We start from the raw sequence: 26,190 nt of genomic DNA, 5'->3' as shown, positions 1-26,190 counted from the left end.
TACAAAACCATTGACTTACCGTCTGTTAACTAGAAGTGGCAACATCAGAAATATAGACATCAGTCAATGGACTGCAGTGAAAGCTGTGCTGATGAATCCTAATAACTCATAACCGCACGAGTTTTCACCTTGCACCGGGTGGTTCTTTTTTTTCCAATGATGTGAAATGAGAAAGTTGTTGCAGCCATGCAGATTGGACTGTCAATCGGAGAGCTCTATCGCCTCTGGTCGTATGTGCGTTGGACTCAAACTTGAAACCAAGGTGAGAATATTGCAAACATTTAAATCAGAAATCATAAAAAAAAAAAATTAGAGAGACAAAAGACAATATCAACTTAAATGTTGAACTCATATTTAAACATTAACGTACAATTGCTTATTACAGAGCTGTGGCAGAAACAGAAGTCTCATTTGGTCTCATCGTTATCAACCCTTCTAACAGCTGATCTGACCAAGTTTTTACCACCAGGTGACTTTACGCGTCTGCACCATTTCCATTCTCTCTCTCTCTCTCTCTCTCTCTCTCACCCTCTCTCTCGCTCTCTCTCTCACCCTCTCTCTCACACACCCCCTTCTCCCTCTCACACACTCTCTCTCTCGGAGCCAGAGAGGGGAGCTCGGTCTCTCTCTCCTCCACCACCAGCACCACCACCCACCGGGGCTTCCTCCGCAGCCTCCCGCCGCTCCTTCTTCTTCTTCTTCTTCTTCTTCATCATCATCATCACCGTCATCATCATCATGGACCCGGGGACTAAAAGAATCGCTTGGATTATCGCCCGCGTCCTGCTGCTTCTCTCCAGCTCGCACGGGACACACGGAGACGGTGAGCATGCATGGCATGTGCGCTCTTTTACTTTATTTTTTTCCATTATGGAGACGGAGCTCCGGAGTCCGGGGCTGCGAAAGCCTTTCGGTTCCTCACCCTCGTGTCACCACCTCGACACCCCTGTCTGTTCGGCTGCAGGGTGCAGTGGTCTTCAGGGTGGTTGATACGGGGATTCATTTTCTTGCGAAGTGCTGCAGGCGAGAGAGAGCGCGCGTCTCCGTTGCGCACAGGCGCTCGTTCGTCTATGGAAGATACATAAAGGGGGGCAGAGTTGAAGTGGTGATGATGATTTCATCGGGTCTCTCGTATGAAAACTGTCTTCTCACGTCACAGTGGAGGACAGTTAGGGCTCTGTGGGCGCATATGTGAGCCGACTTGAGTAACACCAACCCCGCTTTACTCGCTCCGTTTTTACGCATATAATTAGCTGCTTATTGACTCCCAGGGTTAGAAAACGAGCGTTGCCTCACCGGGACCACAGTTGCACAGTCGAGGGCTGACATGCTTCAGGATCTTCTGCATCTCTGCATCCTGAAATCTCGCTGTTGTCCCTCGAACGTGTTATGAAGCCAGTTTTCCATCCTCGGTGTGTGCGTAAAACAACGTGATGGCTTTGTTACCCGGTTAATTTGCTGCTCAGGGGGCAGGATGATGAACACACACACCCACACACACACACACACACACACACACACACACAGGTTGCAGAGGAGGGTTTGGGATGGAGAGATGGCCGGGTTTGACTGTTTGTGTCTCCACCTCCACGGGAGATTTTTTCTTCTTCTTCTTCTTTTCATCTGAACCGTTGACTGATCATTTTGTGCCTTTGTATCATACTTGAGTGTTAACAGGCGGCGCAGCTCAGCTGTGAACGTGCAGGCATGACGCCGTCTCTCTTGCAAGAGGAGGAGGAGGAGGAGGAGGAGGAGAGAGTGAGAGAATCAGACGGATGGAGGAAGGAGAGAAAGTGAGATGACTCTCTGAAGTGTAATGAGACGTGTGATTGAAGCAGATGACTGTCAGTTCTCCATCCATCCCTGGATTCGCTCTCCTCCTCTACGACTCCGCGACAGTGCCACCTGGCCTGACCCTCCCTTAGTTTTTCCCTGCGTTTCATTTCATCTTTTTCCCGTGTTTTTATTTGCCTCCCATCATCGTCACCGTCCCGCCTCTTCCCCTCTCCGTGGCTCATCCTCTCACATCTCTCTGCCTGCATATATAAACTCTCTCCGTCCCTTTTTTTGGTTTCTGCGCCCGTCTGCTCATTTGACATTTTTCAAATGAGCAAACGGGCTCAGAAGCCGCCGAGGCTCCGCGCTCCATCGCCGCTGGGGAAGGCGGTCGGCCGCGCGACCGGAGAAGTGTGCCGGGGACGGATTGCTTCTCCTACACACCTGGAAAGGTGACGGGGGGGGAAGGAGGTGACGCACGGAGGATTCGTGCAGAGAGAATAGACCTGTGCTCTTCCACTCTTTCTCCAAAATATCTGTTTGTTTTTGTGAGGCCTTTTCTTTCCTTCCTTCTTTGTCTCTCCTTCTCCTCCTTCCTGCGCTCTGACTCGGATCTCACGGCCCACCCTTCCTCCTCTCCCTCCCCGAGTTCTCCTCTCTTTTCTTCTCATCGCTCTTTTTTTTCTTTTGGTCTTCTCCTCCTGCTGTTTCCTCTTTAGCTTCCGTACCTCCTCCTCCTGCCCTTCATGCCGCGGACCTCTGGCCTCCTGCTGTATCTGAATCAGGGAGCTGCTGCGGCGTCTCTCTCGCTTTTCTTCCTCCGCGATTCTCGCTTTCGACGTTCTCCTCGTCTCCCGCATGGTAGATGACCACGTCGCCTCGTCTCTCTCTCTCTCTCTCTCTCTCCTGCTGCTAATCTTTTCTTCCTCTCGGCTTCTCGCCGAGTTGTTCTCTGTTTCTCTTGTTGCGTCTCTCTTCTCTGCTGCTGATTCCACTTGTGCTCCATTTATAAGTTGTCTATGAAGCCTCACACTTCAAAAGAAGAGCAAGCGATTGAGACAGTGGCCTCTGTCCTAAAGATGAGATAAGACTTCATCAATTCCACAAAGGGGAAAGTCACACAGCACCAAAAGTTAAAAATCCACCAGGGAAGAGGTAGAAATGTGACAAAAGGGGCAAAATATGGTCTAGTCCAAAGTTTAGAAGAACTTTATTGCTCTAAGAAAAAATATGTTTTTGACAGGATGTGCAGGAAGATGCCTGTGTGTGTGTGTGTGTGTGTGTGTGTGTGTGTGTGTGTGTGTGTGTGTGTGTGTGTGTGTGTGTGTGTGTGTGTGTGTGTGTGTGTGTGTGTGTGTGTGTGTGTGTGTGTGTGTGTAAATTAGAAATACAGCCAATACAACACATTTGAATATGCAGCCTTTTTAAACTGTTCTTTGATCAAAATGTGGACATAATAGTGCAACAGAGCTCGATTGCAGAGACGTTATTGAGCACACAGGCTCTACGCCGGTGGAAGGCACCAACACAAACATCCTATATATATATATATATATATATATATATATATATATATATATATATATATGCACGAGATGGAGCTGGCCATTCTCAGAGGGGAGGGGGGAGGGGGGGGGGGGGGGGGGGGTCAGCCCCGTGTTCCCTCATTTCTATGAAATTTTCCCCCATCAAAATTAAAACCTATGTTTTTTCAACCCTATGTTCCCTCAACCTTATGTTCCCTCAACCGTATGTTCCCTCAACCTTATGTTCCCTCAACCTTATGTTCCCTCAACCTTATGTTCCCTCAACCTTATGTTCCCTCAACCGTATGTTCCCTCAACCTTATGTTCCCTCAACCTTATGTTCCCTCAACCTTATGTTTCCTCGACCTTATGTTCCCTCAACCGTATGTTCCCTCAACCTTATGTTCCCTCAACCTTATGTTCCCTCGACCTTATGTTTCCTCGACCTTATGTTCCCTCAACCGTATGTTCCCTCAACCTTATGTTCCCTCAACCTTATGTTCCCTCAACCTTATGTTTCCTCGACCTTATGTTTCCTCGACCTTATGTTCCCTCAACCTTATGTTCCCTCAACCTTATGTTCCCTCAACCTTATGTTTCCTCGACCTTATGTTCCCTCAACCTTATGTTCCCTCAACCTTATGTTTCCTCGACCTTATGTTTCCTCAACCTTATGTTCCCTCAACCGTATGTTCCCTCAACCTTATGTTCCCTCAACCGTATGTTTCCTCAACCGTATGTTCCCTCAACCTTATGTTCCCTCAACCTTATGTTTCCTCAACCTTATGTTCCCTCAACCTTATGTTCCCTCAACCTTATGTTTCCTCAACCTTATGTTTCCTCAACCTTATGTTCCCTCAACCGTATGTTCCCCTCATTTCTATTCTATTAATTAAATGTCAAGTTGTAAAAGCCCACGAAACAGCATCTAGACCCAACATGGATACTGGAGGACTCTGCCGAAACCCAGACCGATGAAATTCTGAAGGTGGGAAATTAGTAAAAAATGATCAATAAAACTACAACTCCTGTTGTTCTCACGCCTGGTGAAAGCTCCCGTCACATCCGCGAAGTAAACAACGGCACGTCAACACTGAATATGGAATCAAAAGGTCAATATGGACCCAGTGTATCAGCTTTCTCTGGAGATATAATCAGTATGTTTCTGTCCCGACTCTCGTGTTTCCTCCTCGGTCTTTGGTTTCTGTCCTTTGCCGCGGCCGCTTTGTCTCTCGCGCTGCTCCTCGTCTATCTACCTCGGCACACTCGTCACGCACCGACCACAAACCAGGATGAGTGGAGCCTGTGGAGGCCGAGGGGGTTCCGGCGCCGTTCTCCCAGAACCCCTACCAGCCCGTGAGAAAGTTTCACTTTTTATGTCACGGAGGTGGCACGCAATAACAACAAAGCAACAAATACATATTTCAGCAGCAGCAGATGGTGCTCCGGCGACTTGTTAGTCGGGGGAGTGAGGCGCCGGGGGCCGCGCGTGTTGAGATTGGAGGAAGTCGGCGCGTGGAACAGCGACCTGCGGGGGGCTGTAGAACCAGCGGGCGCTTAATCGCTTCCTCGTATTAACAGCACGATAGAGTCAGTGTGTGCTTTGAGGCAGCGTGGATGTGTGTGAATGGAGGCGGGTCGGCTTTGTGTTTGTGGAGACCATGATGTAATTGAAAAGGTGTCGTCCCCCGGACAGACGGGGGCCATTGTCTTGATCTCAAAGTGATCTGGTGAACACTGAGATCAGCTGCCAGAGAAGAGCACGATCCATGACACACACGATTGTCTTGTTCTTATTGTAGAATTATAACAGAAAAGTAAAAGTATATATTGTGATATATATCCAAATTGTGAAAACTTGAGAACCAAGGTAACATGCATTTTACTTTTAACTGTGTATCAGTTCAAGAGAAATAAACTTAAAACAGTATTATATGACTGAAAAGATTTATACCCCCATACGAAAATAATTAAAATCATCCTAAGATTCAGATTATTTGGATTAAAAACCAAATTGTACACACATAAATATCAGCCAATTAAGTTGAATCTTCTTGTTGTTTCTCTGTGTATCTTTTTTTTGTAAAAAAAGTGACCAAACAAGCAAGTACAGAAACTACAGTGAGAGCTGAAAACTTGCAATTTGTCAAAAAAAAAAACCCCAAACAGTCAAATCAACACCAAACATCAGGTTTGCGTGTCATCGCCGAGCAGCGAGGCACTTTTGGAAAATCACACGGTGAGAAATCTATCGCGGAGAGCGCGAGGGAGCAATTTTTTCCTCCAGTCAGAGCAGCAGCAGAAGAAAGAGCAGACTTTAATGTTGCCTCGGGGCGAGTTGTGCTCTGAATAAAAGCGCCCGTCTGTCATCGTAGATCCGGCGCACAGACAACAAGTGAGCCGGCGTCCGACTCGTCCGTGTGCCCGTATATACACTCCCAGCTCTGATTGAGCGCAACAAATGATCGCTGTGCGTATGGCTGCGGCGGAGACAAGGCCTTCTGGAGTCGTGGAGCTAAATATAGCCGTAAGTTGCTTACGACTTTCTGAACATCGCAGGCCGACCAGATGTGAGGGAGTGTCTCTCTCTCGCTGGATTGTTCCTTTCCGAGTTCCTTTTCTTCTTCTTTTTCTCGCCGAACGAGGCGTTAGCCCTCTGCGAGTCGGCAGGTTTGTTTCCCGGAAGCTTTAACAGGAAGACGCTTCAGAGAGTTCCGACTACAGAGTCAGCGTGAGCGAGGGCACGACGGACAAAAGCAAACTCCTACAGAACAAAAATCACATAAGAGTAATTCTTGCAGACACACAGCTGCACCCGGATCACCTGCAGTGCGTGAATCCTCCGACATCCAACCCTTCGTTGGAGGTTATCGTGGAATAGCATGGTCCTCACAGTTTGGGGCTCGTACGACAGCTGCAGACCAAAGCGTTTCGCTAATGAGAGTTAATCTGCCGGTTTGAAAAATGAGTAGCGGTTATTAAGTGGCTCGTGTGTTTATATTGGACTGAGACTGTGAGTACACCAGTGGACAACGGCTCTGTGTGGCTGGTAATTGCTGTAATCTGATAATTGCTAATATGGGAAGAACTTCCACTCTCGAAACATAAAGAAAAATCTTCAAATTTTCTTTATGTTTCTTATATAATGGGAGGAAACAGTAAATAAAGTTCCATTATTAGATTTTATAAGAGTAAAATCCTTTTTGTAAGTATTTGCGATACCACACACTACGCCATTTTGGTTCCACCAGGAACCAAAATTCCTGTTTTTTTTTTTCCTGTTTTTACTTGAGCATGGAATATAGACGACCCTCCTGCTCCCCCTGCAGACGGTCATTCCACTTCATTCGCTTCCCCTCGAGGAAAAGTGTCCCGTTGCAATCGGCCGTTCAGAAATCGGCGTGCATTAGCAGAACGCTGGCATGTTATGGGCAAATTGTGACATTGTAGAAGATTTCGGTACAACAACATTAATAGGAAATGGAAATGGACTCTCTGTAGACCAGCTCATGTGTAATGTTCACGTTGACAGTGTTAGGTTAGCATGTCGGCAAGCTGACATCTTTCCAATCCGACGCAAACAAAAATCAAAATACAACTGAGGCCAATGGGGATGTTGGTTATAAATATTAGACAGTTGGAAGTTTGACCTGATGATGACGCCAGATGGAAAGTCACCGAACGGAACATGAAAATCTGGCCCTGACCGAATTTCCTGGATTGCATTGAAATTACATAAAGGGCATCATGGTCCCCAGATGATGAATCGCTTTGACTTTGAGGTGGAAATAACTTCTTTTTTTTTTTGACATTGCCCTTCACAGAGCCGTGTCTAACATGGGTAAAAAAAAAAGTGTGTGTTAATGAGGCAAAACAAAGTAGAGAATAGCTAAAGGATTTTTGTTTGATGATTTCCTTTTTCTTTTTCCTCTTCTGTTTGTTTGCGACCTGCGGTGTCTCTAATGATGCTCTCAGACAGTGTTGATCTCTCGGGATTCTGCTTCAAGTTCCCTCAAGCGTAATTGGAGAAGGTCTACCGCACTGACTTTAGCGCATTTTTCTACATTAATTAGCGGATTATTCCATTAATTCTGCTTCATTACTAAGCTTCTGTTTTCTCAGCCGCCGTCATTAATCCTCCTCATTCTTGAACCCGTTCTACTTCTTGGATAAATCAACACAAAGCGTAAACTGGAGCGCAGACAACGCGCGTCGAGTCGCTGCCACGCGCTCGCTGTCAACTGTTTACTGCGCTGTGTAATTGTACACGAAGGCCACCTTTGTCCTGCGGGCCAAACAGAGGATGATGAATGTATACATTTGAGATAAACTCAATTGTGATAAGATTTATTTCCCCCATTGCTGCTACTAATAATAAAAAAAAGGTATGTTATTTTATTTTAATCATGTTTTTGCTTGTAGAACATCAACAGCATAAAGTCAGCCAACTAATTAAAAAAATTCATTCCATCCTCATACCGTTCGTCTGCGGTGTTCAGTCCATTAGATGAACTATTATGAGATCATGTCTTTTTGTGTACTTTTGTTTTTATCTTTTTTTCTTCCTTTCCTTCAATTTTTTTCGCTCTCGTGAAGCCTCTGTCGGCTGCTCCGCCACAGACTGAAATCTCAGTTTAGGAATATCTGTCGGGGACGTGTGTCGAGACGTTCATGGCCCTCAGAGGATGAATGACTTAAATGACCTGGCTGATGCTGGCACAAGTAGCAACGATGCTAGGGAGATGAGTTCACCCCTTTGTTTTTGGCAGCCATCTTGGCTCCTTATGTTTGAAAAGGCAGGAGCCAATCAGCCGCAGGATCCGATGTCGCGCTCCAATCACCTACTCGTCGCGGCACGCACCTGTTAGCATCATCACGCGTCGCTCCAACTTTCAGGCCATGGACGAAAAATAACTCTTCCTCTGATGCAACCATCAGGTCTGACTTTGTTTCATTCGTTCAGCGATCTGGTTGATGATCGAATGCTACTAAAAATGCTGTTTCCGTCAGCAGTACTTTGCGGTTAGATGCTTGCCTAAGATGGTTAATATACACCTGCTCATTCCAACCGCGTGAGCATGACATTCTCTCAAAGCAGCGCGGCGTGTTAACACGGACTCACAGGGCCGGTTGGTGTGCACGTGTGATAAATGCACGTATGTTGCTCTGCTCGGTTAAATTAAGTGGATCAACCCTGGGTGCTTTAAGCAAACATTATAGGTCAAAGGTTATGTAGTCACATTAATATGAAGACGGAGGTGCTCCGGAGGGGGGAAGAGAGACACGTCGGACCTGCTGCTAAATACCTCTGAATTCCGAAGCAGTTCACCAGGCGGAGGCTATAAATTGTTAAAAATATTCCCAGGCTACGTGTTTATTTAAATGCAGCGATGGTCGCGAAGCAACAGTGGCGCTTCGCGACGATTTGCATTAAAGCTCTTCAGTGTGTATTCGCACAGGAAGATGGAAGATGACGGGGGAAACTGTGGTCGGGCTGCGTTTGAAAGGGAATAAATTAAACTCAAGTAAGGAATTCACATATGATATGGCATATGAAATTATAATACAGTAAATGCAAATGATGTGTCATTAACGCATTAGTGTGGATTTTAACGTGGATGAGCAGTTTAATTATGACTCGTTACTATACTACATAAGCTGCTTTTTAAACTTGTCATAGTTTGTAAAAGGGTGAAAGGGAATCCGTATTAAAAAACGAACTAAAAGATTAATTTTTTTTGGTCTCAAATGAAATGGTTTTGTACCAAGAAAGGCATCTGGCATTTGAGATCCATAACGGTGTGGGGGTGTGGGGGTGTGGGGGGCATCTACAGCTCACTCCCCGAAGCGTTTACTCCTCAGAGCGAGCGCCTATTGTTCGTCATTCGCTTAATAATCGTCCATGACAACCTCATTTGGTTTTCGTTGCGGCGCCGGGTGCAAGGATCTCGCCGAGGCTGTTCATCTTCTGCGGAAGTGGAGGAGCTGTGAAATACGTGGCGCTGCCTCGCTCGTGAGTCACTCGGCATCTTGTTTCAGCGCTTGATGGCGAGCACGGCGATTTAGGGACTAAATTACCTTAAAGGTGAATACGCACAAATGGACCTTCCAACCGGGTCAAATTCTGACGGTAAAAAAAAAAAAAAGAGCAGATATTCACCATCTTAAATATGTTTCCTTTTCTGACCGTTGTGTATGAAGGACGCTTTGTGAGCCAGAGGCTGAGATACTACGCTGTGCAAGCCACTGCGCCACAATCACTCGATGACGAACCAACAACTTGTATTTAGTCCATACGAAAAAACGGCTGATCTCCTCTGTGTCGCTAACGGTGGCGAACTCACAGGTCTATAATCTATAAATAGGGTTAGACAACTCAAAACGCCCTTGCAGTCGAGGCCTCCGCGGACGACAACTCGCCACGCGGTCGCTCGCGTCTTCAGCCGAGAGTCAAAAGACGGAACACGCTCTTTTCCTCCTCATCTCCAAACCCCCCCCCCCAATCTTGACTCCTGGTTGTGGCCAAAACTCCGAGAGCCAGAAACGGGGTCAAGTTACGATCAATACGCCGCATGGCCCAGCAGGCGCAGGTGACGCCCGTCTCTCATCATTTATTCATGAACTTCTGTCCTCCCCTCGCCCGGCTCAGTCTCCGCAGGACATGGCGGCACTTTCCGTCTCGCGAGCCGTCAATCATATCGCTCGTCGTCCGTTGATGGAGGACCGACGGTTGCGTTCACTTTTCCCCCCAACCGTCGTCCTCAGGTGCGCTCTCCATCTTGCTCCTTCGCTCTCTCTCTCTCTCTCTCTCTCTCCGAGTGTCATCCGTCTTCCTCTGTGTAGAGCCACTGGAGTGTGTCATGGCCCTAATGACAGATAATCTCAAGAACACTACATGACTTTAATCCTCGCCCTAATGACAGATAATACCGCCACACTCTCATGCATCTGATTTGCATTTTCCCCGGGCGTTAAAATGACGGTTCCTCTGAGTCTTAAGTCTGAGCCTCCGGGGAAGACGTTTTAGGCCGCTATTAGTAATCAGTTTGTTTTCCGCCTGCGGAGAGAAAGAAAGGTATCCCGCAGTGCCTCGGAGTCAGTGGCCGAGATTGGAAAAAAGTGGCTCGGGGACGTTTCGCCAGGTGAAAGAAACGGTCGAGAAATTCATTCGCATTCAGCCAAAAAGACGATGGTGATTTCTGGATCACGATCGAAAAGAGTCGGTCATTTAGACTGCGGGAGCTCTCCGAGGGGAATACACCGGCCGCTTGATTAAGTCCCAGAGCTCGCGGAGAATCCCTCATCTCGTCCAGGATTAATCTGCTGGAGAGAGAGAAAAAATGCTGAGGAAGGTGTAAACTCCGCAGCCTATTTCAGGTTCTGCGAAGCCCCCCCCCCCCCCCCCCCCCCCCCCCCCCCCCCCCGCCAAATGGGAATGTATTGCCCGTGAATGAGCTAGTTGTTTGCGCCGAGGAGAACATAAACCCTGTGACTATAAACTGCCTTCTCGTGAATATGTGGTGAAATTCCCTGCGAGCCTCCCAGGGCCTCGGTGATTCACGACCCGGCTGCATCAGCGTGAGCTGGGAGGAAGAAAGAAAGAAGAGAAAAAAAGAGAGGAATTGCCGAGGATAGATCCCCTTCATCTTTCTTCCTTGATGTCATTTATGGAAATGTGTGCCGGCAAAGTGGAGCCATGAATGGGAAGGGATGAAGTCAAGGTTACGGAACCACGGAAAAACCACCGCGTCATAAATCTGGATTTATTAACCCAGGAACAGGCAGTTAAATATCCTGCTCTTCAGGTTTTTCCTCCCTTTCCGTTAGTGTGTCATAGGTTTTCACGAGAGCCCCTTTGTCCCACAGAAAACGCCGCTCCTGAAGTGTCTTAAAAGATTTGTTTTTGCGTTCCTGGCTTTTAATTTTTTACATTTTTATAAAAATCATGTATTATGCCCCGCCCCACCAGCCAATCTGGCTTCAATGGGCACGAACTAACGCTATGGTTACCGTGGCTACAGCAGAGTTTACAGCTCCGAGGACGCCGTCTGGGTAAAGGGGCGTGACCCGACCACCGTGAAGTCGGTTTGTGAACTGCCGTTTTTGAAGCCTCGACTTTTACACTTTGACCGAGAGCTCGTCCACTGCGCGTCCATCTGCACCAGCAGCCGTGCACCGGTTGGACGGAACCCGCTGTCAATCATCCGTGCATCTTGACGCTAGCGATTGAGAACACAAGCGTCTCAGGGAAATGTTTACTGACGTTATGTATCAAGTGAGGAGAAGAGTCATTTTCTCGTACACTTCTGTCGAAACTGACGTCTTTTTGCGACCAGTGAGTCGCCCCCTGCTGGTGATTCCAGAGAAGACAGGTTTTAGGTACTTCAATGTCAACGGGCAAGACATTTCTGCTTATGTATCGCAAAAGACTGGGCCAGCTGACCAATCAGAGCAGCTTATTTCTTGGCGGAGGGCCAAGAGATAAGACGTAGCGTTTCAGACAGAAACATCTCAGCATTTAAATCTATTGTAATACAAATAAAGTGAAATTAGGAACCTTTAAGTGGGCAGACAGACGACTGCAGTCCTCCTGTATTTATTCCAAGTGTGACTCCCGAAGGATGAAGACATCCATCATGTGCGGCTGTCATCATCGCAGATTACTTGTTGTTTTGAATTCTGGATCTGCTTCCGTCGGCGGAGGTCACGACACTCAGTCACTTTCGCGCTGAGGGATGGTGTTCAGGGCGAGAACCGTCCGCGGCATTTTTTTTCCCCCGCAATTTGTTGTTTCCCCGGGTTCAGACGTGAGCATTTGTTCTAACTGTTCAAAAAGGGTTTGGTTACACTAAAACAAATGTGCATCCGAGCAGATTTATCTCAGAGTTCAGACTTGAATAATGGCCCTTCTCAAGTTGTTTTCTTGGCAAAGGCCTCGGACAAAGTCAAAATTTTGATTCGTGAGTAATGGATCCATTGCTTGGCAATATCCAACCCGCCAGGCATTCGGCAGAACCTGAGATAATGTGGAGCTGTGACTTTGATAACATGCAGTACGAAACAATACCTGCATATGAGAACCACAGTATGGTTACAGAAAGGAAAAGATTGTGCTAGTGAATACAAATTTGAATTCAAAATCCAAAATGTCCATCCTCCACCATGTAGCTTCTTGGTAATATTCATTGATATATTGGTGTGAAATAATGAATATCATATATCATATTCTAAGAGAACAGCCATTTCTTTTTGAAATAATTTATTTCCTTTCATCTCCTATCTCTTTATGGTTTTTTTTTTATGAACTATTAGCATAAAAAAACATGTTTGTTACCTCAAGCGGCAACGGTCAACTTTGGTGCCCCCTAGTGGTGCCAGGTGGGGTCATTGTTTGGTCGCTGTCGTAAAAAGACGCTGCAGTAGCGAGACGCCGGTAGTGACGCCTGTACTCCTTCTCAGAGCTCCTGAGGAAGTTATAGATACCGGGAGAACGCTATTCACGTCCTCGTTTTGGTAACGCAATGGGTAACGCAGTTCCTTCGTGCCGTAAATCGAGTCGCCATTTTGTCCGCGAAAACCGCGTCCCAGTGGGCGAGAGGACGACATGGGAACTCCTCTGCTGTGACGTTTTGGCTTTGACTTTACTCTCACCTAATAAAAGTGAGGAAGTACGCGCTCTTCATCAACAGGTGGCGTCGCCGAGCTGTGGGAATTTTAATGTCACATTTTCCCATCTCCTCCCCGCCATTAGAATAAAGCTCACCCTGAAAAATCTAGAAAGTGTCCCGTTAAAAATTGCACTTATGAACTTTGCATTATTCTACATGTTTCTGGCAAAGCTATAATTGGCTCAACTCGGCCCCGTCGGCGCATCTGCACGTCCTCATACCTCACGGTCAAAGCCTCTCAATGTGACCCCTGCCACAGACACAAGGTAGACGCTGATCACCGCCTGATGCCGATACAAAGCCAGCCGCTTTGTATCAAGAGAGGGGGGCAGAGCGGAGTCGGTGGCCATTAGAGACGGACGGCGTCAGGCCTGAATTTCAACGCGACGAGACGGAGCTGAATCACAGCTAAGCACTCAAACAGAGAGAAGGGCCGACGGATGTGAGGGAGAGGAGGAAGAGGAGGAGGGGTTGAATGTGGACAAGGCGAAGGGGACGAAGCGGAGGAAGAGCAATATAAGATATGAGAGGATTAACCTCAGGGGTCAGGAGTCTGTCTCACAGCAATATCCCTCACGTCCGTCTCACGTCCGCACTGACACTTTTTTTTCCCAGCCGCCTTTTCCTATTTCACCCCTCGCCGACTTGTCCGAGGAACCGCCGTCTGCTCTCTGGATGCGCCGCGTCGGACACGATTCTACTTCGCGAGGAAGAGGAGGGCGACGAGGACAGGACGAGGGACGCGGTGTGTGTGTGTGTGTGTGTGTGTGTGTGTGTGTGTGTGTGTGTGTGTGTGTGTGTGTGTACACTTGTGTCTGCTCTGGTATTAATATTAAATGCTTGTCTCCCCAAAAAAGTGCTTCAAGTGATATTGGTATATACTTTATATATACTATAAAGTATTATATATATCTATATCTATATAGATATAGATATATATATATTTGTTGAAGTCTCTGGAGTCATTAGCAGGGCAGATCAGGACAGCTATGTTTACATGACCTTAAAGCCCCGACGCAAGTTTATCCCAAGAAAGAAGGAAAAAAGTTACATTTCTGTGAAGTGCATTATCACCACAGAGATGAAAACATCTTTTAAGAAAGGCACTTCGAGCTCCAGTGAGAGATTAAATTAAAGGCGGGCAGCGAACAAATGTGTGTAACACAACCTCTAGTTCCACCATCAGCAGGAGCGGCATCTTCCCGAGGAAGAAGGTTTATCACTTCTATGTGTTATCTGGTGTGAAGAACGGTATCTTCTCTCTCTCTCTCTCTCTCTCTCTCTCTCTCTCTTTTCCCTTTTTTTAAAAAAAATTCACGTGAGCTGAGAGGTCTTCTGTTTATCTTCACCTTGGTCGGTGCACGGCGCTTTTGTCTCCTCTTGTGGCTCAGGGAAGGCGTGAAGAGGCCACATGCACGCACACACACACACACACACGCACGCACGCACACACACACACGGAGGAAATTCTGAGAGCGCGAGAGCGTAATTAAAAATTATTTTAGGTGTTTTCATATGACATATTTTCATATGACATACAACCCCACTTCAAAATCCCTGAACTATCCCTTTAAAAAGAAAATGATCACGTTGCAACGTGAAATATAAGACATTTTGAATTCCACTGCGGCAGTTCAGCGCCTCCGTGCTTCTCTCCGTCCCTGTGGAGTTTCTCTGAGGCTCAGATGTTTTCTTGCGGGACCATCAGCACTATGAGCATGTGGAGGTTGTGCTTTTTTCTTTGGTGGTAATGTTGTTTTCTTGGACACTAGTGTAAGTTATTACCATTTTTACAAATCTTGTAATCTTGAACAATCTTTGCATCGACGTGAGCACGTTACATGTCGAGGTGACGGATGCAAAAAAAGATCTGACTGATCTTCTGTCACCATTAGGAGAACACATCAGCTATTGGGCCGTGCTGAAAAAGCTTAAATCGTATTAATATCTTTTCACGTTGATTATATAATACTTTCCGCATTATTAGTCCCTCAACTGAAGCATCGCAGAGGGTGTTTTTTTCCGATTATCACGAGTCCCCGGTGTCCCATTTAATTGAGTTGTGTCGCTTTTGAAACAAATTAATTTTGCTCAGCTGCCTGGGTGATGCGAATGTATTTGTGATTATATTTTTATTTATTTTGCCTGAATGACAAGAAACAAATTGCCTTTTTTCTCTTTTTGTTGTTGTTACAATGTAGCTGTGTTGATATTTTCAATTACTGTAAGGGGGTAATATATTCACATCATTTTACACCATTAGTGCAGCTGGTGGATTAGTGGAAGCTTTATGATACATGTCTCCCCCCGGAGCCATTAGCACGAGTGATGTAGCCTGCGGCGTTTCCCCGTTTCTTTTCTTCGAATCTGCATAATTTTTGCGTAATGATTCAAAGCGAATGTCCGGGGCCCACACGGAAGCGTTTGAACCGAGCCGCGGTGGAGGTCTCGCTTCTCCGCAGCTTGTTTCAACATCGCCGGGTGTTTACGCGAGTTAAACTTGACAGTTTTTAAAAGACGAAGAGTTTCTTTGAAACGCCGCCGCGATGATGTGGCTCGTCGCTGTTTTGATCACTTCATTTGGTCGCTGCCCGTCTCGCACTCCGCCACACACACACACACACACACACACACACACTGCACAGTGTTCTCTCCTTTTGAGTGGTATATATATTGGGATAATGATTGTATCCACTGTATATACAATATGCATGAATCTGCAATTTCTGAATCACGGTGAGCTGAAAGGAGAGAAACTATTCAAAAACGTAGTTTCTCTTGAGGAGAGAAGTTTAAAGGGGACATATTATGCTCATATTCAGGTTCATACTTTTAATTTGGGTGACCACTTTAAAAAGGTTTACATGCTCTAATGTTCAGAAAAGGCATCAGTGTTCTCTTGCTGTCCAGTCCTGCAGCTCCTCTTTTCACCCTCTGTCTTAAACTCCTGGATTTCTTTTAGCCCCGCCCCCTCCCGATAAACCCCCAGACTGCTCTGATTGGCACAGCTGGGCCCAGTCTGTTGTGATTGGTCAACCGCTCTTCAAAATGTGTAGGAAATGTCCCGCCCCTTCACCAGAGAAGTGGAGATTCTCAGATTGCAGGCGGGGTTGCAGGAAAAAAAAACTAAATAGCCTCTGTCGCATGAATGTTTCTTAAAGGAACAGTTCGACATTCATACGAAACAAAAATGAAACCTGTTGTAACAACTAATATTAATAATATAGGATAACACAGAAGCAAATAAAAGCAAATAACCAAAGATATAGAATAACTTTATTAAGGTAGATTTGAGTAACAAATTGGACTGGCGATTAGAAAAAGGAAATAAAATTGATTGTCACATCCTTGTGTTTCTATAAATCCGCACAAAAACTGAAGTGTAACAAAGGCCGAAACATTGTAGTTTGTCAGTTTTACACAAATATTTTTTAATTTAATTTGTTGCAATAGCTTTAGTGGAGCTGTGATGATGCATTTTAAATACCTTTGGACATCACTGTTGGCAGTTTCCTCCTAATCCAGTTTTTTCGCTAACTCCTGGCAAGAAAACACATAATAATTTCTTGTATATAAATAAAGCAAAATCCACTTTTTTTGGAGTGAATAAGTTTGTAGTTGTAGATGGTGAAATATTCCTTTAAAGATTGAAACATTTCGAACCCCTCTGACTTGACTTTTTTAAAGAATCGGGAAGTAAATGTTTAAATATTTTTATTTTTATATCTTAAAATATGTAAAATCATTCCTCTAGTGTCGGTTTATACAGTATGAACCAGACATAAGTTCCACTAATGACTGGATGAGGGGTTTGAAGTTGCAGTGTGGCTGCATGCGCTGCAGATCCATTTGCTGGTCTGCAGCCCCGATGAGATTCTCTCATCCCGCGCTATTAATTATGAGTCAAAGCAACGCTAACCAAAGCCGGCGAGGAGAGCTCCCGCCGTGTCCTTACCTTCGGGGCTGTTAGTTAGCGCAGCGCACGCCGCTCCGCATTTCAATTAATCAATTAACAAGTCGGGGCCACAGGCAGCTTTCAGAAACACGATGCTGGCTCCCGTTGAATAATTCATCAGTTTTAATCAGGTTGTTCTATCTCTAATATATAAATCCAAACGCGTTGCAGAAAGTAGAAAAGAGCCACAGTTATTATTTTGGCTCAGGGTTAATCTTTAAAGTCCAAGATGTATGTTGTCAGAGATTCTTTAAACAGAATCCGTCTGGACTATAACATCTGTTCTTGTCGAGAAGGCAGTTCTGAATTTGCTCATATTTGAATTTGTAATATCCTGTAGGGCTGTAGATTAAGAATTAAGTTCACAAGATAAATGATTTATCATTTAACATATTTCCTCATTATTATAAAAAAGATGTAATGAATCCAGTTGCCGTTTACTGCTCTGACACTAAGATGACTCTCTGCTTTTTCTCAGTCATGTCACTACATATTGAATATAAACGGGTAGATTGGACAAAAGTTGTTACAGCCCAAATGATTATAAGTGAAAATAATCAACAGATTGATAATAAAAAATAATGATTAATTGACCTGTTCTCTCGGTTGCCACGACTACTCTCTGTCTGTGTATGTGGCAGATGAAATGAGACGGGTCTGAACAGATGGAAATTTATAATAGACGTCGCAGATACGCTTTCTGTTGCTCTCTGCACGGACGCCTGCTGTGATTTAATACAATTCTCTTCTCTTTTAACAGAATCTCGCCTAATGCGGCTCGAACTTGAAAAGTTCAGCTTGTTAAAGAAACCCCCCCCCCCATTGTGCTACATAAGAAGCAAAAATTCTTGCTTTTTGCTTTTTCTACTCACTTATTTTGAAGTAGCAGCTGGATGTGTGGGTCCAACCCGGAGGTACAGAAGTTGTGCAGATTAGTGAAATGGACATTGACGTTTTATGTTTTGTTCTTTTCTGCTCGAGGACGATGGTTAGAATCTGAATGGAGGAAGGAGTTCGGGGTTCGGCTCAGTCCGAGAGCCGCTGACCTCCGGGGGTCTGGGTGGCTCTCGCTCACAGACCTCCCCCGTTCACTGCCGTTTGTTGAGGTGATGGATGGAGCTCATCGGTAGTCAGGGTCTCTCCAGTGTATTTTTTTTTAATTATTATTCAGCGGAACAGTCAAAGGAGAGAGGGGCAATGCAGGTGAATGAGCCGTGGCCTCTCCCCCCCGAGTGCCAAGTATCAGTCCACCGATCGTGTCGGCGGTGATTAATCGCGCTCGGCGGTGCCAAGGCCGTGACACTCGGGAGATCTTTTTTCTTTTTTAATCTGATGAGGCTTTTTTTCTCTTTTTTTTTTCTTCTGTCAGAATTACGCTTTATTCACGTTGAATGATAGAACTGACCACCAACTCTAAAATCCTCCTCGGGCACCAGAAATGTTCATTTGATGGGAGGATATTTCATCGAGAGGAAAAGCATGAAGACATGATTTATTTATTTATTTACTTATTCTCTACAGTTGTCGACTCAAAACAGCAGAATCGCTTGTCTGTACTGATTTGTCAGTACTCGCTTGTCTGACTGTATATGAAGATGGACGTGGTCCCCGGGTCCAGAAAATTAAGCCAATTTCGGATGTACACGAGACCTGTATTCTCCTGAATGACCAGCAGAGGGCGACTCCACTGGTTGTTTCTATAGAAGTCTTTGAGAAAAAGGACTCGACTTCTCACTCAACGTCCGTGAACGTATTCCACAAATTCGCCGCAACGATTTTGAAGGGAGATGTTGAAACAGAATTATCAGCTTGTTCAACATTTGTCTCATTTGTCCGTCCTCATTTGATTCATGAGTTCATTCTTTTTTGCCTTAAATTTCACATTGAGAAACTGCTGAAAGGAGAGAAAACAGTCCGGTGCTCCTGCGAAAAAGCTTCGTCATTTAATAGTTCTGACGGCGCGTCGTTCACTCATCGCGGCCCGCTGCTGGATACCGAGCGGCGGACGAAGACCCTCGCGTTGTCGGGACGAAGTTCACGTAACGTTGACGGAGCAATCGAAGCTTGAGCCTCGTCGGAGGAGGTCGGAGGTCGGAGGTCGGAGGGCGGCGTCAGTTTGGCTTCGGCTTAAGGTTCGGAACTCGATGGGAAAACTTGCTCATATTTATTGAGCCCATGTTCATGAATCTCTGCGTGCGAGAACGAAGCTCAGTTACTGTTAATCATGGCAGCGTGTATAATATACGATGCTTTAATTGCACAAGCCATTGACGTGTGGTAACGCGTGGAGGTTTCTTTCTCCCTGATCCGTCTCCGTCAGTGTGAGCCCGTCGTTCATCTCCGCGACACGACACGAGGACAACTTGCATTTCGTCCATCGCACCGTTCATTCATCAGACTGGACCATATTAGACTGTTCGTTCACCCTTTAATACGACGCCGTTGCAGCTGAGAGGCCCGTGTCCTCCTGGGGAACAGGGAAAAACTCCTTCCCCGTGAATGGACTCCTTGCGATATAATAGGCAAGAGATCTGATATGACGATGATGATCCTGTTGTCATGTGAAAACCTTCATTGTCCAGATTTCTATTTCATTTCAAGGGGTTGTTTATTTGCCTGCTCAGGACGACAACAGAATCCTGAAACAGAATCCTCTCCAGAACTCTCATTTGATGAACTCCAGGAAGCAATTCTACGTTTCTTCTTCCTCTTTGGCCCTCGCAAAGCTTCCGATAACGTGGAGATACGAGACTCTCATCTCGCGGCATCAAGGGAGCGCCCCCGTCCCGCAATTCAACCGGGGGGGGGATTGATCCCGTCTCCTGCCGCGTCCGATAACCTCGGTGAGGTTTTTCTCGCTGTTGAACCACTGAAACCTGGAAAAAGAAGTTGGGATGCTTCCATCCAGTTGCTTTCATGATTTATGATTTTCCACGACGGTCCTGTATCAATCTGAGACGAGAACGCAAAGTCAAACGCCTGTTTGAGTCTCGTTTATCCAGGCAAAAACAAAAAGGGTTATTCCGCTTTACTGTGCGTCTGTTCATCTACGTCTTCCTGCTCTCCTGAGCTTTTAAAGCTTTTTTGTCTCTTTTACTGTTGAAACGTGGACACGGCTGCCGTTGCCTTCCAGAAACAGACGTATGTAGATTCTGTCCAATCGTCGCCTCCTCGTCTATCAATATTTTGCTCCAGCTGTAGAATGTTGGACGCAGGGCTGGAAACATGAATCATTCACGGCCCCCGATCTGAACGAACACCGACATGTTTTAATGAACGTGGAAGGAGAAGTATCCACGAGAAGGGGCATATCTGATATTACAGAAAATGTTATATTGCCAAAATATTAACTTTATTGGATTTTTTTAAAGACGCCATACACACGCACATGCTTCTGGTTATGGTTCCTCCACAGGGAGAAACCATAACTTAATTTCTTAAGTGAAGACACTTTAACTTTAGTCGCAGTATTCTGGTCAGTTATGTGTTTTCTGATGTATTTGCTGATTTGTTTGGGATAAAATAACAATTCAATAATTTTCTAAGAATAATGAACGCAAATTTTTGAATTTTGGTGCTAAAATACATTAATATAATAAGACTTGTTCCCTCTGAAAGCAACAAAATGAGGAGCCAGCACCGAACATTGCCGTACAAATGACCCTAAAACCTAAAATGTGCATGTTGTGCACAACAGGAAGTGCAGTGATAAGTATTAACAGTTGATAAAGTTTTTCAATATTGTTCTGATCAAAACTGGAAAAAAAAATTTCAACAACAACAACTCATTTCCTGTTTTCCTGACACTTTAGTGAGCGACAGGATTTCCTTCAAAAGTAATTCAATGCTAACCACGGATCGTCTCTCTTTCCCGCCTTGTGATTGGTCGACAGGGGTGTGCGACGGCCCGCTGGTGTCCAACCTGCCGCCGTCGTCTTTCAGGAGCTCCGGCCAGCTGTCCAGCAGCCACGCGCCGGGCTTCGCCAAACTCAACCGGAGAGAAGGTGAGGAAGAAGAGGTTCCGCCGCCGTGTGTGTGTGTGTGTGTGTGTGTGTGTGTGTGTGTGTGTGTGTGTGTGTGTGTGTGTGTGTGTGCGCGTGTGTGTGTGTGTGTGTGTGTGTGTGTGTGTGTGTGTGTGTGTGTGTGTGTGTGTGTGTGTGTGTGTGTGTGTGTGTGTGTGTGTGTGTGTGTGTGTGTGTGTGTGTGTGTGTGTGTGTGTGTGTGTGTGTGTGTGAGAGAGAGACATGCAACAGAATTAAGACGAAAAATAAGTATCTGGAAGGAATTGCATTGGCGACATTGCAGTTGTGTGGTAGCCACCGAGCAACTTGGCAGTTTTCAATATAAAACCTTTGTATTGTATTTAAGATTGTTTCAAATTTATTCATTCGACACATTTGACAGATTCCTTTTCTGTTCCCCCTATTTGTGCGCGTGGCGTTTTTAGCCCCGGAAACATGGATCTGGCAGGTTGTTGCTGCTGTTTTTGACAGATCCGCAAATCCACTGAGATTGGAGGAGACGCGAAACAGCCCTGGAGCCTTTTATGGAAGTGAAGGAATCTTTCCTTTTTCCCCGAGTAGCAGTGGAGCTCAGTGCAGGAAAAGACTTCAGAACAAACAAAAAAACCATAATGATTGAGAGAAGTGGAGAGACGAGACGATCTGAGAGAGAGAGAGAGAGAGAGAACAGGCAATAGTTCCTTTGTCCCCTTCTTCTTCTTCTGCTGTTTGTTTTTGACGGGTTTGTTTGTTCCACCAGCGTAGGGGATCCTGTGCCGGATCTGGAGGTGAGGCTTTGACGAAACGAAGGTCACGCTCGGAACAACTCAGAGTCGACTGAGGCAGGAAGGATGTTGGGTACCCGCGGAAAAAAACTGAAAGGGAAGCTGAACCCGCAGATTAACGCTGCTCGCTGTGCAACGAAACACATCTGTTCATGTCAACGTGACGCAGCTTTAGCGCACGCAGCCATCGGGGCGTGTCGCACAAGCCCACAGACGTTGATGAACTGAATGTAGATTCTTCAAAGTATTTAATAGAGCTCCCACAAAAAGTTCGGCGGTTCGGGAGGAAGCTTGTTTCCTCTCTCTGTTGTTGTGAATTTACTACTCTGGCCGGGCCGCGAACCCCGTGACCTCGGGTACGGGGGTCCGGAAGCGCTAACCACGAGGCCAGAACCGCCAGCCCGTCTCTCGTCACTCGTGTGGTGCGGTCCGCACCGCTGGGTTGTTTTCGAGGAAATATTGGCAGATTTTCATTGCTTTAGAATCGCTTACTGTCCCTTTAACTGGAGGAAGGTTGAGCCGGGGGCTGAGGTTCGAAATTGTCAAACTGTCTGAGGAAGTTTCCTAAATCCCGACGTGCATTTGATCGGCAGCCATGATGAGAGCTGTTTCGGATTCTCTAAATGCACAGGAAAGGAGCTTCAGTGGTTCCTTCCCTATCTCCTCTAGCGTAGGACACACTGGAGCTTCCTCTGTGAGAGTAAGGAGACACAGACGCCCCCGCAATTCATTGCGGCAGCGTCATTCGCCGTGACGCGCCATGAACGGACGTCAACGATTCAATCTGAAGTAGAAGAAGAAGAAGAGTATGAATATGACGCAGGAGAGACGTCATCGTGTCAGTTACCGTTACATATGAATCATAACATCTGATGTCACACGGTGGTGAAAAAGACTGAAACATGCTGATGGAGCCGCTGAGGTCTTTTGTAGTCCACGTTGGGAAATTTGTAGATTCACCACGACAGACGCACCAACAACATCCTCCGTCGCGTGATGACGAAGTTCCGTGAAAGTGGAGTCGGCTTTTCCCAAGTCCTGTCAGTCCTCCTCCTCCAATAATAATAAACACATGGAGATGAGAAAGTGCAGTAATAGGAGGTGGGAGTGTGTGAGGGAATGGGCGGCTTACGACTGACTATCACAACATGGGTTGGGCGTCTTTTTCTATTTCCTTCTTCTCGTGGAATCCAGCTCTGGCCGTCGGCGGAACGCGAAGACACTGTTTGCGTGGCATCTCTTCGTCCAGCTGTTTGCCGAGGAGATGGATGAATAAAGAAATCACCTCCGTGTCATTTCCATCTCCTGCCGCCGCCGCCGCCGCCGGTTGTTTCCTCTGAGGAGCGGCGTTCGCTCTCACCTCGTTAAACTCGCTAAGTGAATTGATCGTCGGACCCCCTGACGTCCCCACCTACATGATGAGTGTAGACAGTAAATCAAAATGTTCACACCAGAGGTTCGTGTACTGACTGTGATACCGTGGTGTCACATCACATTTGCAGCAGCGTTACATGACTTTGACTTAATTTTACTTCTTTATTTTTGTACCAGCGCTTTGGGTGCATGAAAAGCGCTTTATAAATCAAATATGTTATTATTATTATTATTTGACATGTGTCTCGTGAGTGTAATATATCAAATTCTTTCACGTACTGAATCGCTGCATTTGCTAATAGGTTTGCGTTCTGACATTCAGTGCTTTATTTGTAGCCAAAACCCAACCATTTATTAATCTTTGTCTTTTTTCTTCTTGCTCCTCTTCATCCTTTTTGTTTTGTGGAATGAATCCAAATTTCCAAAACCCTGGTTTGGTTGCGTGTTTTGAAAAAAACAAACAAAAAACGATAAGATCAAACACTTTTGTAAGGAAACAAAATCTGGATTTCAATATCTTGGGGAATTTAAGTTTGCTGACATAATGTATATGAACAACACTGTAAAAAAGAAAAGAAAACTTTAGCGGATGATATCACGCTTCTTTTTGATCTTGATGAATATAAAAACTGAAATATATCAAATCCATCCAAAGCTGTGTTTCAACCATACGCGGACCAGGATCGAAATTAAAGGGGCAGTAAGTGATTTTAAACTAATACACGTTTTGTAAAAATATGCGAATATTCCCTCAAGGTCCCGCTAGCTGTCGCCAGTTAACTCTTGCGACTAGTGGTCAACCTGTCGGTCTCCCATCCCGGAGGTCGCCGGTCCGCGGCCCGAGGCACTAAAATCACAACAACAACAACAACAAAGAGAGAAGCAAGTTTTCTCCAGAATCGCTTACTGCCCCTTTGAGTCCTGGGGGGAAATCTTTTTACATCCCTGCTGTTGGAGGGGTACTACTACAAAAGTACAGGAACCTTTGGGGTGGAGCCTTTTTGGAGATATTTGCATATTCTTTTTATATATATATATATATATATATATATATATATATATATATATATATGTATATATATATATTCTTTGTTTTCACCTTTTTTTCTTTTATTTCTCTCATGGTCATTAGTCCGCAGTCACGTTTTCATCAGTCAAGAACGGATTCAGTCAGCTTTAGTCTTCTTACCAAGTGTCAATAAAAGTCTCCCTTGTTGAAATAAAGGTTTTGTTTTTTTCAATCCCCCTCTCGGGCAACACTGACAACCATCGGCCATGTCACTACAATTAGGGCTTTTCGCTGGAATAGACTTCAAACGAAAATTGCCGCGCCTCAGTGATCACTTTATAAATGAATGAGATTTGAGGGAGGAATCAACTTTAATTGGAACGTGGTTATGCTAATCAGGTATCGATTTACTCGCGGCGCGTTCGCTGTTTGCGTCCCCGTATAGTTCCAACGTTACTCTGGAAACAGAGGAACTGGAAATGTGTTGTCCTCCGCCCGCAGGAGACATTCACAGTTTACCAGGCGGCTGATGCTGCTGCTGATGCTGCTGCTGATGCTGATGCTGCTGATACTCATGCTGATGCTGATGCTGATGCTGCTGCTGATGCTGCTAATGCTGCTGATGCTGATGCTGCTGATGCTGATGCCGATGCTGATGCTGATGCTGCTGCACGGGGCCCATTAGGTTCTCCGTCCGTCTGACATGTTATCAGGCTGCTGGAATTACCATCCAGTTCTGCTTTTCTCATGCAAATGTCAGAGCTCTCACTCCGGGAGCTGTACAACACGTCTGCCTGTAACCCCGTCTCTCTCCTTCTCCTTTCAGCCACCCGTCTGTCTGTCTGTCTGTCTGTCTGTCTGTCTGTCTGTCTGTCTGTCACAATGGCCATTCATTTTCCACCTGTCTCTCTCACCTCCTCCTCCTCCTCCTCCTCACCGTTTCCTTTCTGCACGACTCTTCCTTTTCACCCATGTCTCTCTCTCTCTCTCTCTTTCTCTTTGTATGTTTCCCGTCCTGCGCTCTGCTCTCGTCAGGTGGAATATCGGTGCATTATTAATGACTCTGAAGTCTTTTTCTTTGTATTTGTCCATCCGAGCTGCTCATTACAGTGAAGCGTGCTGTCCGGGCTCGAGCGGCAGAGCAGAAGGAGCGCTGCGCGGCCTCCTCGTCCTCTTCACCGGCTACACACACTACACCTGCAGCCGCTCTGATAACCAGACCGAGACAAATTGAGTCGGTTTCGGGTGTCGGAGGCCTCGCGGAGGAAGTGGATCGCTGGAGAATCAGGGACGAAGCGAGAGGTTAAACCCGCTTTCAGTTTATTCATACATCGTGGAACAGAATTTGCAAATTCACCTGGCAAGATTAGTCGATATCAACGTTGCTTGACGATCGTAAATCAATTGTTAATATTGTGTTTTGCTTGTCCACAATTTTCTTTCCTTATAACTTATTGGAAAATTTCCCCAAGTGCTATTCAAATTATCAGAAAAAAATAGAGACAGACAAATTAGAAACCTGCATTTAATTAACTCCAATTGATTTGCCAATAGGACACAGAGGCCTGTTTTCGTCGGTGCACCGTCGCTCAGCTGCTTTTCAGACAAATACGCAAACGTCCACAAACGTCGCTCGGGATCATTTTCCCAAACTTTTTCCTTCCAGCCCCCGGATGACATCTCCTCGAAAATGTCCGAGTGAGCCCACGCGAAAATCTATCAATCCATCGTCTACCACTTCATCTATTTAAGGGTCGCGGGGGGCTGGAGCCAATCCCAGCTGACATTGGGCGAGAGGCGGGGTTCACCCTGGACAGGTCGCCAGCCTATCACAGGGCCACATACAGAGACAAACAACCATTCACTCTCACATTCACACCTACGGTCAATTCAGAGTCTCCAATGAACCTGACCCCATTCTGCATGTCTCTGGACTGTGGGAGGAAGCCGGAGAACCCGGAGAGAACCCACGCATACACGGGGAGAACATGCAAACTCCACACAGACCCTGGTCGGTTTGAACCGGGACTCGAACCCAGAACCTTCTTGCTGTGAGGCGAAAGTGCTGACCACTACGCCAGCATGCGGGAATACAA

General features: G+C 45.9%; 1 protein-coding gene across 2 annotated transcripts in view; it reads left to right on the top strand.

Annotated features, from left to right (window-relative positions):
* The first annotated feature begins 202 nt into the window (after window positions 1-202).
* Window positions 203-26,190, top strand: part of LOC118311443 (contactin-associated protein-like 4) — a 76,707-nt gene continuing 50,719 nt past the window's right edge. The window contains exons 1-2 of one of the 2 annotated variants that reach the window (XM_047332231.1): window positions 203-823; window positions 20,819-20,929. In XM_047332231.1, the coding sequence (XP_047188187.1) occupies window positions 340-823; window positions 20,819-20,929 (595 nt within the window). In that variant the 5' untranslated portion in view covers window positions 203-339. The remainder of the gene's footprint in view (window positions 824-20,818; window positions 20,930-26,190) is intronic. The other variant, XM_047332230.1, reaches the window with a different exon arrangement.

The sequence above is a fragment of the Scophthalmus maximus genome, chromosome 5 (assembly GCF_022379125.1).
Source record: "Scophthalmus maximus strain ysfricsl-2021 chromosome 5, ASM2237912v1, whole genome shotgun sequence".
Classification (NCBI taxonomy): domain Eukaryota; kingdom Metazoa; phylum Chordata; class Actinopteri; order Pleuronectiformes; family Scophthalmidae; genus Scophthalmus; species Scophthalmus maximus.
This window is presented reverse-complemented; position numbering and strand designations above follow the sequence as displayed.